At 41.5% G+C, this 14116-nt stretch overlaps 1 protein-coding gene across 1 annotated transcript; it reads left to right on the forward strand.

Annotated features, from left to right (window-relative positions):
* Nucleotides 1–936: 936 nt before the first annotated feature.
* Nucleotides 937–13496, forward strand: tmem41ab (transmembrane protein 41ab). The gene is made up of 6 exons (XM_017457510.3): nt 937–1359; nt 7169–7319; nt 7569–7730; nt 9189–9327; nt 10482–10766; nt 11053–13496. Exons 1-5 carry the CDS (start codon nt 1193–1195, stop codon nt 10718–10720), a joined length of 858 nt encoding a protein of 285 aa, XP_017312999.1. The 5' UTR covers nt 937–1192; the 3' UTR covers nt 10721–10766; nt 11053–13496.
* Nucleotides 13497–14116: the final 620 nt, after the last annotated feature.

Raw genomic sequence — 14116 nt, forward strand, 5'->3', positions numbered from 1 at the left:
TTTCAGAATATAATTAAAAAAAAAATCTTTTAAAAACTGGGACTAGTACTATTCCCTGTATGCTGATTGAGCAGTACAACATCACTCCAGTAGATGCCGATAAAGCATAAAAGTCCTTGCTTAGAGTTCAGCTGAAACACACAGAGCGAAATGAAATTGTCTGGGGAGCTTGGGGAGAATGGAACTACTGAAGGGAGATGTCACCTCTGATCTCCAAACTGAACCAGAAACAAAAGTGGAAAAGTGAAAAGGATGGTATCAAAATTCATTACCTCTTAGGGGTACTGACAAACATTTTAATCAAATGGCCGACTGTAATAATAAATAATACAACTATTACAGTTTATCTTTAAAAAAAAAAAATTCAATCATTTGTTTAAATCCACTAAAATACAGTTGAGGTCATAAGTTTACATACGCCTTTGCAGAATCCGCAAAATGTAAATTTTTTAATAAGAGGTAATAATTATTATTATTCTTAATAATTTATAAATATCGTAAAAAAATGCTTTTTTATTATTTAATAATGCCCAGAATAAGCGATTTCACATAACAGATGTTTACATATATTCCACAAAACACAATAATAACTGAATTTACACATATGAACAGTTCAAAAGTTTACACACACTTGATCTACAACACTGTGTGTTGTTACCTGGATCTGTTCCTGGCTCCTGCTTGGTTGGAGTGAAAACCTGCACCCACACCTGCCCTTTCCGGATAAGATTACCCACCCCTGCTCTAGAGACTCTAGAGATAGAGGGGAAAAATCCCAAGAGATCAGCAGTTTCTGAAATGCCATGCTCAAATGACTGAGATGTTTGATGTGAAACTGCACTTGGCTGATTGGACCAGAGCATGAATGTGCAGGTGGATGGTGAGTATAATGTGAATCTTATATATCATGTGCTTGTATTAGGGAAGAAATGATTTCCATGAAAGCTTGTGTCTGTGAGTGTAGGCCGAATAAGGCTGAGGTGAACTCTCCAGCTGTCACCAGGCTCATATTTGTGTGCATGTGACTGGTGCTGCCCCGTCTGGAGTTTCCCCACCGGTTTACATGCCGTCTCGCTGTAGCTCCACGTACGTCTAAAGCTCGAGGGCGGACCGGGAGCCGTGACTCGAGCTGACCTTAAATCTGCGGGGTCTCGCGCAGGCAGGACACTCGTTACCGGTTCTGTGCGGGATCATGCGCTCGATATGGGGTTTGTTTGCGGTGGTGGCCGCGGCCACGTTCTACCTCTATGTGCTATCGGCTTTTCTGCCACCCGGACCGCCTCGCGCGCAACATCACGACCCCGCAGCCGGACCGGGAGCGCGTGAGGAGGACAGCGGTGCACATGAAGAGGAGCTCCGGTGAGCCGCAACGACACACTCAATAACATTATTTCATGCAAGTCACATTTTTGTTTGATATTAATTGTGCCCCTGTGCGTCTTTTATCTCTCTAAGGATAAAACAGATCCAGATGATTACATCTGTAATGAATGAATACAAGCTGTGATTAGTCTAATAAATCATCGATAATCTAGAATAGTCTATAATATATAGTGGTGCAAATGGTGTGTGAGTGTAGCCATGACTGAAGTACACTACCGGTCAAAAATTTAGAAACACTCATTCTTTATTTTAATTTTTCCACCCACATTTTTAGAGTAATAATAATAAAGTCATCAAAACTCTGGAGGAACACAAATGGGACTATGGGAATTAAGTTGTGATAAATAATCACAAATAAATCAAAATAATTTAGTATTTTAGCATCTTCAAAGTAGACGCTCTTTTTTCCTAGAATTTCCAGAAATGTATTCTTGGCGTTTTCTCGACCGATTTCTTGAGGAATTTCCCTGAGATGCTTTTTAAACAGTATTAAAGGAGTTCACGCCGACGCTGGACTCTCATCGGCTGCTTTTCAGAATATTTCGCTCCGGGTCGTCCGTTTTAAAAAAAGATTTTTTTGTAAATAAAATGTTAGTTTTCTAATGAAAGGAATGAACACGTCGGCACGATTATATTTTTGTCTGTAACACCGAGTTCACACATTTAATCACACACCTTCAGATCGAAAGCTTTTTAAGATCGTGAGAAACATTTCTGTCGAGTGTCCACAAACTTTTGACCGGTAGTGTATGTTTGAGATGCTCTGATGGTGGTGGGGTCACAGTGGGGGTTATTAATGTGTGTGTGTCTGTGTCTGTGTGTCTGTGTGTGTAGGGTAAATGTTTTTAGGAATAGGCTCTAGAGGATTGATCATGGTGCACAGAGTTTGTATGTTCGCCCCATGCTTTGTGGGTTTCCTCCGGGTGCTCCAGTTTCCTCCCCCTGTCCAAAGGCATACATTGTAGGCTGATTGGCATTTCCAAATTGTCCATAGTGTGTAAATTTGTGTGTGAATGTGTGTGTGCGACTGTGCCCTGCAATGTGTTGGTACTTCATCCAGGATGTCCCCACCTTGTGCCCTGAGATAGGTTCCAGGCTCCCCACGACCCTGTGTAGGATAAGCGGTACGGAAAATGGATGGATGAATAGATGGAATGATCACAAGTTAGAAGAATGCGTTACTTGTCCTATCCTTAAGACTATGCTTGTTTAGAAACACTTCTCTTCTCTAGGTCTCTTCATTTATTTATCTTCAATAAGCACTTTATCCGAGTCAGGCCAATTCCAGGAACACTGGGCATGAGGCGGGAATACATGCTGGATGGGACACCAATCCATCACAGGACACAGAACAAAGATTAACACCCAGGGCAATTTAGTGTACTGTAACATATGTTTAAAATGAATCCTGGAGAACATGGAGGAAACCCATAGACACTGGGAGAACAGCACACTGACTGACCAAATCTCAGGATCAAACTATAGACCCGGGGCTCTGAGGCGGCAATGCTTCCCATTGCACAACCATGCTGCCTGTTAGTTTCTTGATTGTTGGTGCAATATTCATACAGTAATTGGTAATTAGAAAAATCTAAAAAATAAATAAATAAATAAAAATACAAAATTATAATACCAACCTACCCAGGGTGTATTCCTGCCTCACAGCCAGTGTTCCTGGGATCCACTGTGAGCTTGAACAGGATAAAGTGGTTAAGCAAAGATGAATGAATAAAGGAATTCATGTATAATCCCATCCAGTAACAACATGGCTATTTATCACTTGTGACCAACATTTCCAACGTTTCCCAGTTGACTTCTGAATTCTGACCAAAGCTTTTAATGCCACCTTCCTGTAGAAACACTCCACATTATATGATGGACCCAATATTTACCGGTTTATGGAGTGGACTGTTGGGGACATAAACAGGCATGTCACTAGGGTGGTTTATCAGTCAACATTATACTGACTCGTGCAGTATGACGTCACAACTATGGAGGCCTGGAGCTCTGACACCGGGGGCAACAACAGTCAGTTGTGAGCATTGAGCACACCCTTTTTAAAGGCTCACAAAATGACTCTAAAACTTCCAGATAGCAGAGGAACGCTGATCATCGTTCCTTTATCCTCGATGACTCCCACTGTATTTTACACTCTCAGCTCAGGGAGTTTTCAGGTCACACTGCTGTGTGTCTTAGAGTCATACAACCCATTCAAATTCCCTTAGGTTCTCCTAGACGACCCAAAACACATCAAGCAGATGTCCTCGGTATGCCAGGGTACGACTTCACTGAGAATTCTGGGATTTATATTATTAATTATGCGGAAGCTGAGATTATATAGAGAGAGAAGGAGTTGTGAAGTGAGACTTCCTGGAACAGTGGCTCATTCCGGAAGTGTAAATGGCAGGAGAAAGTTTGCGTTAATTAGAGTAATGCAGCTAAAGTATAATGAATACGTAATTGTACATAGGCTTGGTCTGGACATCTTCTAGACTTCTAGATTGTGCTAGAGAGTCTGGTAAATTTGGGTAGTAAACGTACCTAAGAACTACTTTTTAAAAAAAACAAAAAAACAAACAAGGAAACTGATGATTAAATAGTCACATTTTCTGTCACTGTTTTGAAGAAAACTCTCTCTAAAAACTTTCAAAAACAGGTTGCTGTGAACATTTCCTAATCCAGTGACTCTAAAAATGTGTCGTGCTTTGCCATTCAAATGGTTGTGGTTTTCCCACCATAAAGAAATGTTTAGAAGAATGTATACATGGAAATGCAGCCAAGCAGATTGCACAGAATACAACAGATATCATACTCTCTCTGCCAGTGGTTTTCACTGAAGGGTCTGCGAAGCAAAGCATAGTCAGTAGAAATCACAACCCATTTCTACCAAATTTGTTGTTATCACTGAGTTCTTTTTTCTTTGGTCATTTGAATTAAATGGATGAAAAACAAGCAAGCCTATAAACAATGCCAAATCGGACCTATCGTGATCGGTCAATGGAATGTCCCGGAATAAAAAGTTTTATACTGACAATATTTCCCTAATATTTGAACAGCTCATCATATGAAAGGAGGTCCATGGAATTTGTTTCATTTCTAGAGGAGTCCCTGGCTGCCACCCCAGGTGGAGGTTTGGTGGAGCATCTCGGTGCTGACTTCCTGTTCGCCCTGAGTAAAAAAATCAAGGCTTATTTCATATCTAAACTGGAATTGATGAGTACAACCTGCATGTACAGAGATCCTGTTGCACTTTTCTCAGGTCGGTTTAGTGTTTTCACTGTTCTGATACGCCTGGTAAAATGGGTAAATTATACAGTGTTGTGTTCTTCAGGAAGAAGAGTTTAAGAATCCTGAAGCAGAGATCCAGGTCTGTTTTTTTTTTATTGGGGCAGGAATCAGGGCAAACTGACTGACTGGACCTGCGTTTAAACCAGGAGCATTTCATTCATCATTTCATTGGCAAACTGCTGTAGAAGAAGCAGAATCAAACACTTCAGGATATGCTATAAATGCAAAATAATCACATTACCCCGTTATTTTCCTGTAACAGATCACCCGATCTTGTTTTATTCCTTATATATTATGTACAAACACAAACACTGCTAGTAATTAACTTGCTTAAATGTCTAAACTTCGATGGAAGGGCAGGCAGAAACAGCCGTGAGTGATAATTAGACGGCCGCTAAGGGTGAAGAATCATGAGAGTGTGAGGACTTGGCAGGGTGATGTGAAACAGAGAACGTGTTTTAGAAAGGCTAAGATCATTTCTTGCAGAACAAGCAGCTGGTCCAGCCTGAGTCTCGGCTTAATAAGGGTGCAAAAGTGCAAGATACACACACCATCCTTATCTATAGTTCAAGGAGTTTCCGTTTAGATTGTGTGTGTTGTGTGTGTGAATATGTCTTAGTATGTGTGTGTTTGTGTAATCGGTATGGTATTGTGCAAGAAACTTAAAATGGATCTCGGTTCTCAGAGCCGTGTTTGCTCGTACTTGTTTCAGTCACTGCACATGTGCCACTTATTACGTTACACGTTAGTCATCTTGCATACGGCATAAGCAAAATTAAATCCTCTGCTTCGGCCATATTTTGGCATAATCATAACAGTGCTCGAGTAACCAATGCCAGTAAGGGACATTGTTTATTAGCCAATGAGAGAGTGGTGAGGCCCAGTGCATTGTGGGCATGGCATGGAAACACATACTTGACTTGAGTCTTAAGTTTCAGGAGGTGTTTGTTAGTGCCAGGCTTGCGAGTACACGCTCATACTCACACAGCGGCGAGGGCACCATGCTATTTCAGTCTCACAGTTGTGTCATGTTTCATCTCTCTCCCTCCCTCACCAACGCTGACTTCACATATTTCTCAGATGTTGCTATGTGCTACATGTCCAGATGTCCTGTAATCACAGGTTCGTGCATTTTCCTTTTTTGTGTAATCTTAATTTAGATCTTAATTTCCTCTATGCTTCAACCCTGTCAGAGAACAGCACAGTCCTGAGTGAATTAAGTACTATAAAGCTGTAACAGAGGGTGTAACAGAGATCTTAGGTCATGTGACAGACTTTCACATCCTCTAGGTTACACTATGTATTAGTAAAGACGCTTTAATGGGAACGGTTCATGCTCAGTCATGCAAGCGAGCCAATCATGTGGCAGCAGCGCAATGCACAAAGCCATGAAGATACAGGTCAAGAGCTTCAGGTCATGTTCATATCAAACATCAGAATGGGAGGGGGGGGAGGGGGGACTTGACCATGGTGGAGTTGTTGGTGAGAGATGGGCTTGTTTGAGTATTTCAGAAACAGCTGATCTCCTGGGATTTTCACACACAACAATCTCTAGTGTTTACACAGAATTGTGATAAAGGAAGAAAAAGAATCTAGTGTGCAGCAGTTCTTGTTGATGAGAGAGGTGAGAGGAGTATGGCAGGAAGACGACTGCAACTGAAATAAGCGCTCTTTACAACCATGGTGAGAAGAAAAGCATTTCAGAACACAAATCACATCAAATGCTGAGCAGAAAAGCACATTGGGATCCATTCCTATCAGCCAAGAACAGGAATCTGAGGCTACAGTGGTCCCAGGTGCTCTGAAACTGGGCAGATAAAGACTGGGAAAAGATCAAACCAAAGTTTTTTCCAATCCTTTTCTGTCCAGATTTACTAAGTGGCCGGTGAGTGTATAAAATTGTAATATTAAGGCTTTCAACTTTTATGGTCACCATGTACTATAGCGGTCAAGACACAAGCAGAAATGGTCAACACTGCGCAGCTCCATGCTGGGGCCCACTATAGGCCTCACTGCGCAGTTCCATGATGGGGCCCATGCTGTCCCACTATAGGCCTCACTGCGCAGCTCCATGCTGGGGCCCACTATAGGCTTCAGTGCGCAGCTCCATGCTGGGGCCCACTATAGGCCTCAGTGCGCAGCTCCATGCTGGAGCCCACTATAGGCCTCACTGCGCAGCTCCATGCTGGGGCCCACTATAGGCCTCACTGCGCAGCTCCATGCTGGGGCCCACCATAGGCCTCACTGGAGAACAGCAACCAAAATAGAGCTTAATGCGGCTAATAGGCATGTAAACAGGAAGTGTTTATGACAAGGCTGACATAATGCAGTCGATTAGTTTGCTTCCAAATAAAAAATATTCTCCATCAGGTTATCAAGAAATCGAGATGCTCCCAAAATTTGGCCAATGTGTGCAAACTGTTTCTGTTCAGTATTTTAAGCTTAACCATTGTGTTGATGAGATCTCTCTGTCTTACTGTTGATGATTTCCCACCAGGTTGCATTTCCCATCAGACCTGGAGGAGCTGCGAGATCTGGCCGAGCTGCTGAAGTTTTATAAGCGGCAACACACAGGTTATGTGTTCGTGCTGTTCTGCAGTGCCTACCTCTACAAGCAGTCCTTTGCCATACCTGGCTCCTCCTTCCTGGTTAGTAGAACAGCAATCTTATACCTAAAAAGAAACTGTTCATTGGTGGTCCTACATTATAAATCGGTTTTAGTCTTGTACCAGGTTTTAGCCTATATCTCCATTTAAACCTTTTAGGGTTTGACTATTTAAATAAAGACAGAGTTAACCTCAAACTAAATATAATATCAGTGGGACACAAATGCCACCCCAACTGTGGAATAACTTCTTTAACTAAATAAAACTTCACTGTGGGTATTTTAATTCCAGAACATGCTGGCGGGGGCGCTGTTTGGTCCGTGGTACGGCCTCCTCATTGCCTGCACTCTCACCACAGTGGGCTCCCTTAACTGCTACCTGCTGTCCCGCACATTCGGTAAATGGCACGTCATCCGCTTCTTCCCTGAGAAAGTGGCCATATTACAACAGAAGGTGAGAATGACACCGAATAGGTGTAAGGATACATCGAATAGGGGGTGGGTCACTACAGCAGTAGTTCTCGGTGTGGGCTTCATGAAGCGTAGCCGAGGGGTCTGTGGGTTTCTGATTTTGTTACAGCGTTGGAAATCACAGCCCACCATTATCAAAGTTATTCTATTTATTATTGAGTTCTTACGGTTTTTAGAATTTGTGACTGCTAACTTGACCTAAATTGGTTTAATTTAAACCTAAATAACATAAAAACCAGTCGCCTATAAACAATGCAAACTTGGACCTGACAATCTGTTGATGGAAAGTTCAGAAAAAAAAAGCTCCATGGCTTCAATAAATAGCCCATATATTACTGTACACATTAAAATAATGAGCTTGATATTTGAAGAGATGGATTTTCGTTAATAAATTTATACTGAGGGGTCCATGGAATTTATTTGACAGTTAAAGGGGCCCCTGGCCGCAAGATTGAGATCCCCTGCACTATTTTTTAGGAGGAAATAGGGTAAATAAATCTAATGTGAAGAGTGTGTTGGTACAGATTTAAGTTATAGTTGTAATTTTGTTTGCTTGTCTGTATATCTATCTCTAGCTCGTTCTGTATGTCACTTCTTTTGCTCCTCTAATCTCTCGTTCTTCAGATCGTTTTTTCAGTGCTTTCCCCCGAAAACACAAATGTTTTCACGTGTTTAGCTAGCTAGCAAAACAAATACCTAGTGACTTGTGTCCATGTACAGCTCTTTTTTTTAAACAGGCAAAATTCGCTCACCAAAGTATTGAAGATGTCTGGTAAAATGGTCCATTAGGCATGGTGGTACAGTACATTAGGAAGGGTTGCCACTTCACAGCTGTAGGAACACTGGTTCAAAATGTACATGTGGGTTTCCTCCAGGTCCTCCAGTTTCCTCCTGTCCAAAAACATGCAGGTATATGGATTGGCTATGTTAAATTGTGTGTGTTTGATACCCTGATATAGATTCACTGGTATCCCATCCGAGGTGAATTCTCCTGCCTTGTGTGTTTTTGAGACAGGCTTCCCATCAACTATGTCCTATCTATGACTAGGGTAAAGTGTTTACTGAAGGTGAATGAATGAGTGAATGAATGAATGAGTTTCCTGGTTTGATTCCTGAAGATTAGAAACCACATATAAGAGAATGTATTTATTGTGCTCACTAGGCAGCGATCTTTCGTCACAGATCTGCTGTAGTGAAGTACATTGTGGAGAATAGAACAGAATGTAACAGGATTTCCATTACCAGAAAACTGCCTTAGCTGTGCTAATCAGCGTGTGCTTTTATTGCACTGAAAGGGTTTCAAATGGTGTACCACGTTTACACTGTGGCTGAATTGATCTCTATGAGCAGAAAATGAATGCTAGATTATCATGCTTCTCTCTCTCTCTCTCTCTCTCTCTCTCTCTCTCTCACTCACTCTATATGTATATAAATGTCTCAGGTGGAAGAAAACAGGAGTAGTCTATTCTTCTTCCTGCTTTTCCTGCGCTTCTTTCCCATGACACCCAACTGGTTCTTGAATGTAACCTCTCCCATCCTCAACATCCCCATCCCCATGTTCTTCTTCTCTGTCCTTATTGGTGAGTGATAGATAGTAACTGGCCATGTGCAAGCAGTTCTCAGCCATAAATACTGAATAAGAGCAACGTGATTATGAATGTTAATGATGTTGAAGCTGCATGGAAGCTAAATGTAATATTATAAATGCTATATTATTTGCTATTAGCATCTAAATACTGGTATAGCCTAACCAGGTTAAGTTTAAGTTTGTGCTCAATGACCCTTAAGTAATAATGGCAAAAATATTATTCAGACAGATCGGTTATATCGACATTCTGAAAAGAATAAATATACCTGTGCATAAATAATTATAATAGGAACACCTGTACACCTGCTCATTCATGCAGTATGCAATCAGCCAAACCTGTGGCAGCAGATACAGGGCAAGAGCTTCAGTTTATGTTCACGTCAAACATCAGAAAAACTTGACCGTGGCATGGTTGTTGGTGCCAAATGGGCTGGTTTGAGTATGTTCTAGGATGTTCACACAGAATAGTCTCTAGAATTCACAAAGAATGGTGCAGAAAACAAAAAACATCCAGTGAGGGACAGTTCTGCGGACAGAAATGCCTTGCTGATGAGAGCGGTTGGAGGAGAATGGCCAAACTGGTTTGAGTTGACAGGAAGTCATGAATAACCACTCTTTATCGCCATGGTGACCAGAAAAGCATGTCAGAACAAGGCATTTCCGCCCTCAGAAAATCTTTTTCCCCCCACTACTATTTTAACTTTGAGCAAATTTGTAATATTGACCATGTTAACTCCTTTGTACAAAAGGTCAGAAGTTCCTTGAGTCTTATCCCTTCCACTGAAGCCTGTGTTTATGCGACACTGGAGGGATTTGATCTAACGTGGATCATCAGGTTTTACACAGACTTGAGGAGTCCATGCCACGTCGGGTCATTAAAGCAAAAGCGGGACATACTAAATACTACAACATTCTGAAAATGAAGCCGATAACATAATCTGTACGGAAAATCTTTGTATTAAATCAGAAACGAATGAAAAAATAGAAGTCTTTTCAGTCGCGGCCTCAGACTTTTAGACCCCACTGTACAGCTAATGCTAACTTCCGGGAGGAAATCATTTCCCAAATATCAGTAGTTATACAGATTACATCCTGCTTTCAAAGGGCTACTATTTCATAATCATATACTGCCGAATCTTTCTCCAGGTCTGATCCCCTACAACTTCATCTGCGTGAGGACGGGAGCCATCTTGTCGGAGATCACGTCACTGGACGACATCTTTTCCTGGGGAACTTTGCTGCAGCTTCTGCTTATAGCATGTGTGGCCCTGCTGCCCGGTGCCATCATCCGCCGCTACAGTCAGTCGCACCTCAAACTGGACAGCATGAAGCCCAACGGCCAGAGCAAACAGCTCAAAGAGATCAACCATCTCAAAACCAGATGACCTGCAGTAGATCAGGGATCTGCAGGAGCACAGCACTAAACTCAAGGTGATTCCTAGAAGCACTGCTTTGTTCAGACTAATGTTTAAATCCGGTGTTGTCACAACAGTTAGTTTTATATAAATGTTTAGCAATAGACACTTTATAGCAGATTACCATTTCAAACGTTCAGCAAGAAAAGCTACTCTCCCACACAGCAAAAACAACAACTTACTATATATAAATCCTAACCATGGTCCTCATATGGTACATACTTAATCGATCATGCATTTACTGCCTGAAAAACCTAGCTCATTATTTGTATTTATTATAATTAATCTGAATATTTCCACAGGCTAATCCTACAGAAAAAGACACATACCTGGCAACCCTGGTTTAAATGATATATACACCGATCATCCATAACATCCATCCATCCATCCATCTTCAACCACTTACTCCTTTTCTGGGTCACGGGGAACCTGGAGCCAATCCCAGGGAGCATCGGGCACAAGGCGGGGTACACCCTGGACAGGGTGCCAGTCCATCGCAGGGCACACAATCACACACACACTCACACACCCATTCATACACTACGGACACTTTAGACACGCCAATCAGCCTACCATGCATGTCTTTGGACTGGGGGAGGAAACCGGAATACCTGGAGGAAACCCCCGCAGCACGGGGAGAACATGGCCATAACATTAAAACCAATATTTTTGTGGACCTAATATTGTGTAGGTTTTCCTTGTGCTGCCAAAACAGCTCTGACCCGTCTAGGCATGGACTCCACAAGACCAAGGTGTGCTGTACGATCTTCCACCAAGACATTTGCAGCAGATCCTGTAAGTTGTGAGGTAGGGCCTCCATGGATTGGATTTGTTTGTCCAGCACATCTTAGAGATGCTCGATTGGTTTGAGATCTGGGGAATTTGGAGGCCAAGTCAACACCTTGAACCCTATGTGATGTTCCTCAAACCGTTCCTGGAGAGTTTTTGCAGTGTGGCAGGAGCATTATCCTGCTGAAAGAGGCCACTGACGCTAAGGAATACCATTGCCAGGAAGGGGTGTAGTCAGTCTGCAACAGTGTTTAGGTAGGAGGTGCGTATCAACGTAACATCCACATGAATGCCAGGACCCACGGTTTCCCAGAAGAACATTTCCAGCCCAGAGCATCACACTTCCTCCACCAGTTTGCCTTCATCCCATAGTGCATCCTTAAAGCGGTGATAGAGAGTGACAAAGACAGGAACTGAACAGAGTGCTGAATATGTACACATACATGTACATATACAACACACAACAGTAGTAATAAATCGGTGCTTGGATCCGATGTTCAATAATTACCTCAGGTCACGAGCTGGTTCAGGTGTATAGCAGGGAAATCACTAAACTCTGCAGTGCTGTGGTTCAGCGGGACGAAGAAGAATGTAGGAAAACTAGTGTAGGGATTTTAGTAGAAACTGTCTTCAATATCATTTTAAATGCATTCTGTGCCAAACAGGAGATTTTTAAAATGTCTTAAACACATATGCACAGACTTTGTAGCAATATACATTGTCTTAGAATCTGATCATGTAGCAGTTTTATTGTGTGTACAGTATATAGGATGTGTAAGGAACATGCCTGTTTGATGTGCCTTTGCCCTTGCTGTGCTGTTAAAGGAATAAAAAATAGCAATTTTATCAATTTTCCCCCAAATGCCATCAGACTCTTAGATTAGACTCTTTTGGTGGGTGTCTGATGTGAGAAAACAACAAACGTCTCGGCCGATCGACTACGTTTGTGGGAAAATAAAAGAAATAACGTACATTTTCGGCCAAATTATTCCTTTAATCCTTATAAAAGCCTTTGGAGTGTTGCAATAAATAAAAAAAATAATTTAAAAAAAGGTAGGGGGCGGGGTTTGTAAATTGTGTCTCAGGTGCTGTAGGAAGTTTACACACAAAGTTGATAGTATAGTATTTTATTGTTGCTTTGTAAAATGATTTATGGCTGCTTGTAAAATACCAGAGAATGTATTTATAAAACGTTTGATTGAGTCTTCTTACTCATGATCATCTTTTGGGTCTTCCGTTGTATTTATAAAGATTTATAAAGACATTTATAAAGGATGAAGAGTCAGGGTGAGTTCAGTAATTGGCGAGTACCAAAAGATGCGGAGTGTACTCAGTTCAATACCCTGGGCTTTAGATACACAGATACGTGGATGTGGAGGTGCCTGAAAGTTGGGAGTTCGAATCTCCGGGTCGTTATCAAGCCACTGATAGTTCTGTGAGTATCTGGGAAATGAGTTCCTGTTACATAAACGTGCCTTAACCCATGCAAACCTTTGTGTAATTACATTAACAGACAGAATGTTAAATATTTTGATTATTTTTCCCGGAATGCTGCCTTTTTTAGGACTCACTGTCTCCGTTTGACACAATGTGCCTGTGGTCTTATGTATTATTTATTTCCTAGCACGATGTACTGTACTTTTTTTTTTTTTTTTTTACCGTTTCACGGTCAAATGCTTTTGAATTTCATGTATAGTTTGTTTTCTTATTCACCTGACTCACTTTGTCTTAAAGAACCTTCATTTCAATGTCTTAAGTGATATTTGAAAATAAAGCTAGAAACTGTGTCGAGCGAAATAATCCTACAGGAGAAAACTATTACGAGAACGTTTAGCGTTTGTTATGGGACGGTGTTAATGCTACAAGTGTGTTTTGTCCTGATGAGATTTATTTTTGTGCTGTAAATCCTTCAAGGATAAGACTTGACTATGAGGTCATTAAAGAAACTCTTTTCAGATGTTTGTGTAATATGATGTTGAATGGATTCAAACAGAAGGTTATGTACTGTATATGTGACCTAGATTCTTTGAGGGAGTGAAAGCTCTAGTGTGCTGCTCAATCCCATATTTTGCTTGACTATAAACCTCATCGACTACAAAAACAGTAGCTGACGTAAAGAATAAAACACGGTGATGCGTACTGTTAAAATAGGAATAAATCAACGAAGGGGTTGTGTAACGCAGGCCGATGTCGAAGATTTTTATTCCTCTTGCTTTGCGTTCATTTGCGAACCGTTACCATTTTTATCACGTATTAGTGAACATAACGTCGCACTAATCGTTTATAGTTTAATGCCTGGAACGTCCGCGAAACAAGTTACATCCTGTTATCTCTTACGTTATAGCGGCTATAAGCAGTCATTCCCTCACCAACCTCTCGTTTCTCTCTCTCTCTCTCTCGAAGACAAAAATTTGCAGCTTTTTTTGGTTACCGAGTTGGACTGTAGGACTCGGGTCCATCCTCGAGACGTTTTCTGTATTCCCTTGGACTTGTCTCGGATTTATTGCAATTGGTACATGGACTTGTCCGAGTTTTTCCCCCCCCATTATTCTTGCTAAAAATTGTCTTGAGAGTAAA

Source organism: Ictalurus punctatus, chromosome 26 (assembly GCF_001660625.3).
Source record: "Ictalurus punctatus breed USDA103 chromosome 26, Coco_2.0, whole genome shotgun sequence".
In the NCBI taxonomy this organism is placed as follows: Eukaryota; Metazoa; Chordata; class Actinopteri; order Siluriformes; family Ictaluridae; genus Ictalurus; species Ictalurus punctatus.

Excerpts from the sequence above, each read along its gene's own strand:
- tmem41ab (XM_017457510.3), top strand. The coding sequence starts at position 1,193 with ATGCGCTCGATATGGGGTTTGTTTGCGGTGGTGGCCGCGGCCACGTTC. Across the intron at positions 7,731-9,188 it reads TGGCCATATTACAACAGAAG|GTGGAAGAAAACAGGAGTAG; the intron begins GTGAGAATGACA and ends TAAATGTCTCAG. Across the intron at positions 9,328-10,481 it reads CTTCTTCTCTGTCCTTATTG|GTCTGATCCCCTACAACTTC; the intron begins GTGAGTGATAGA and ends ATCTTTCTCCAG.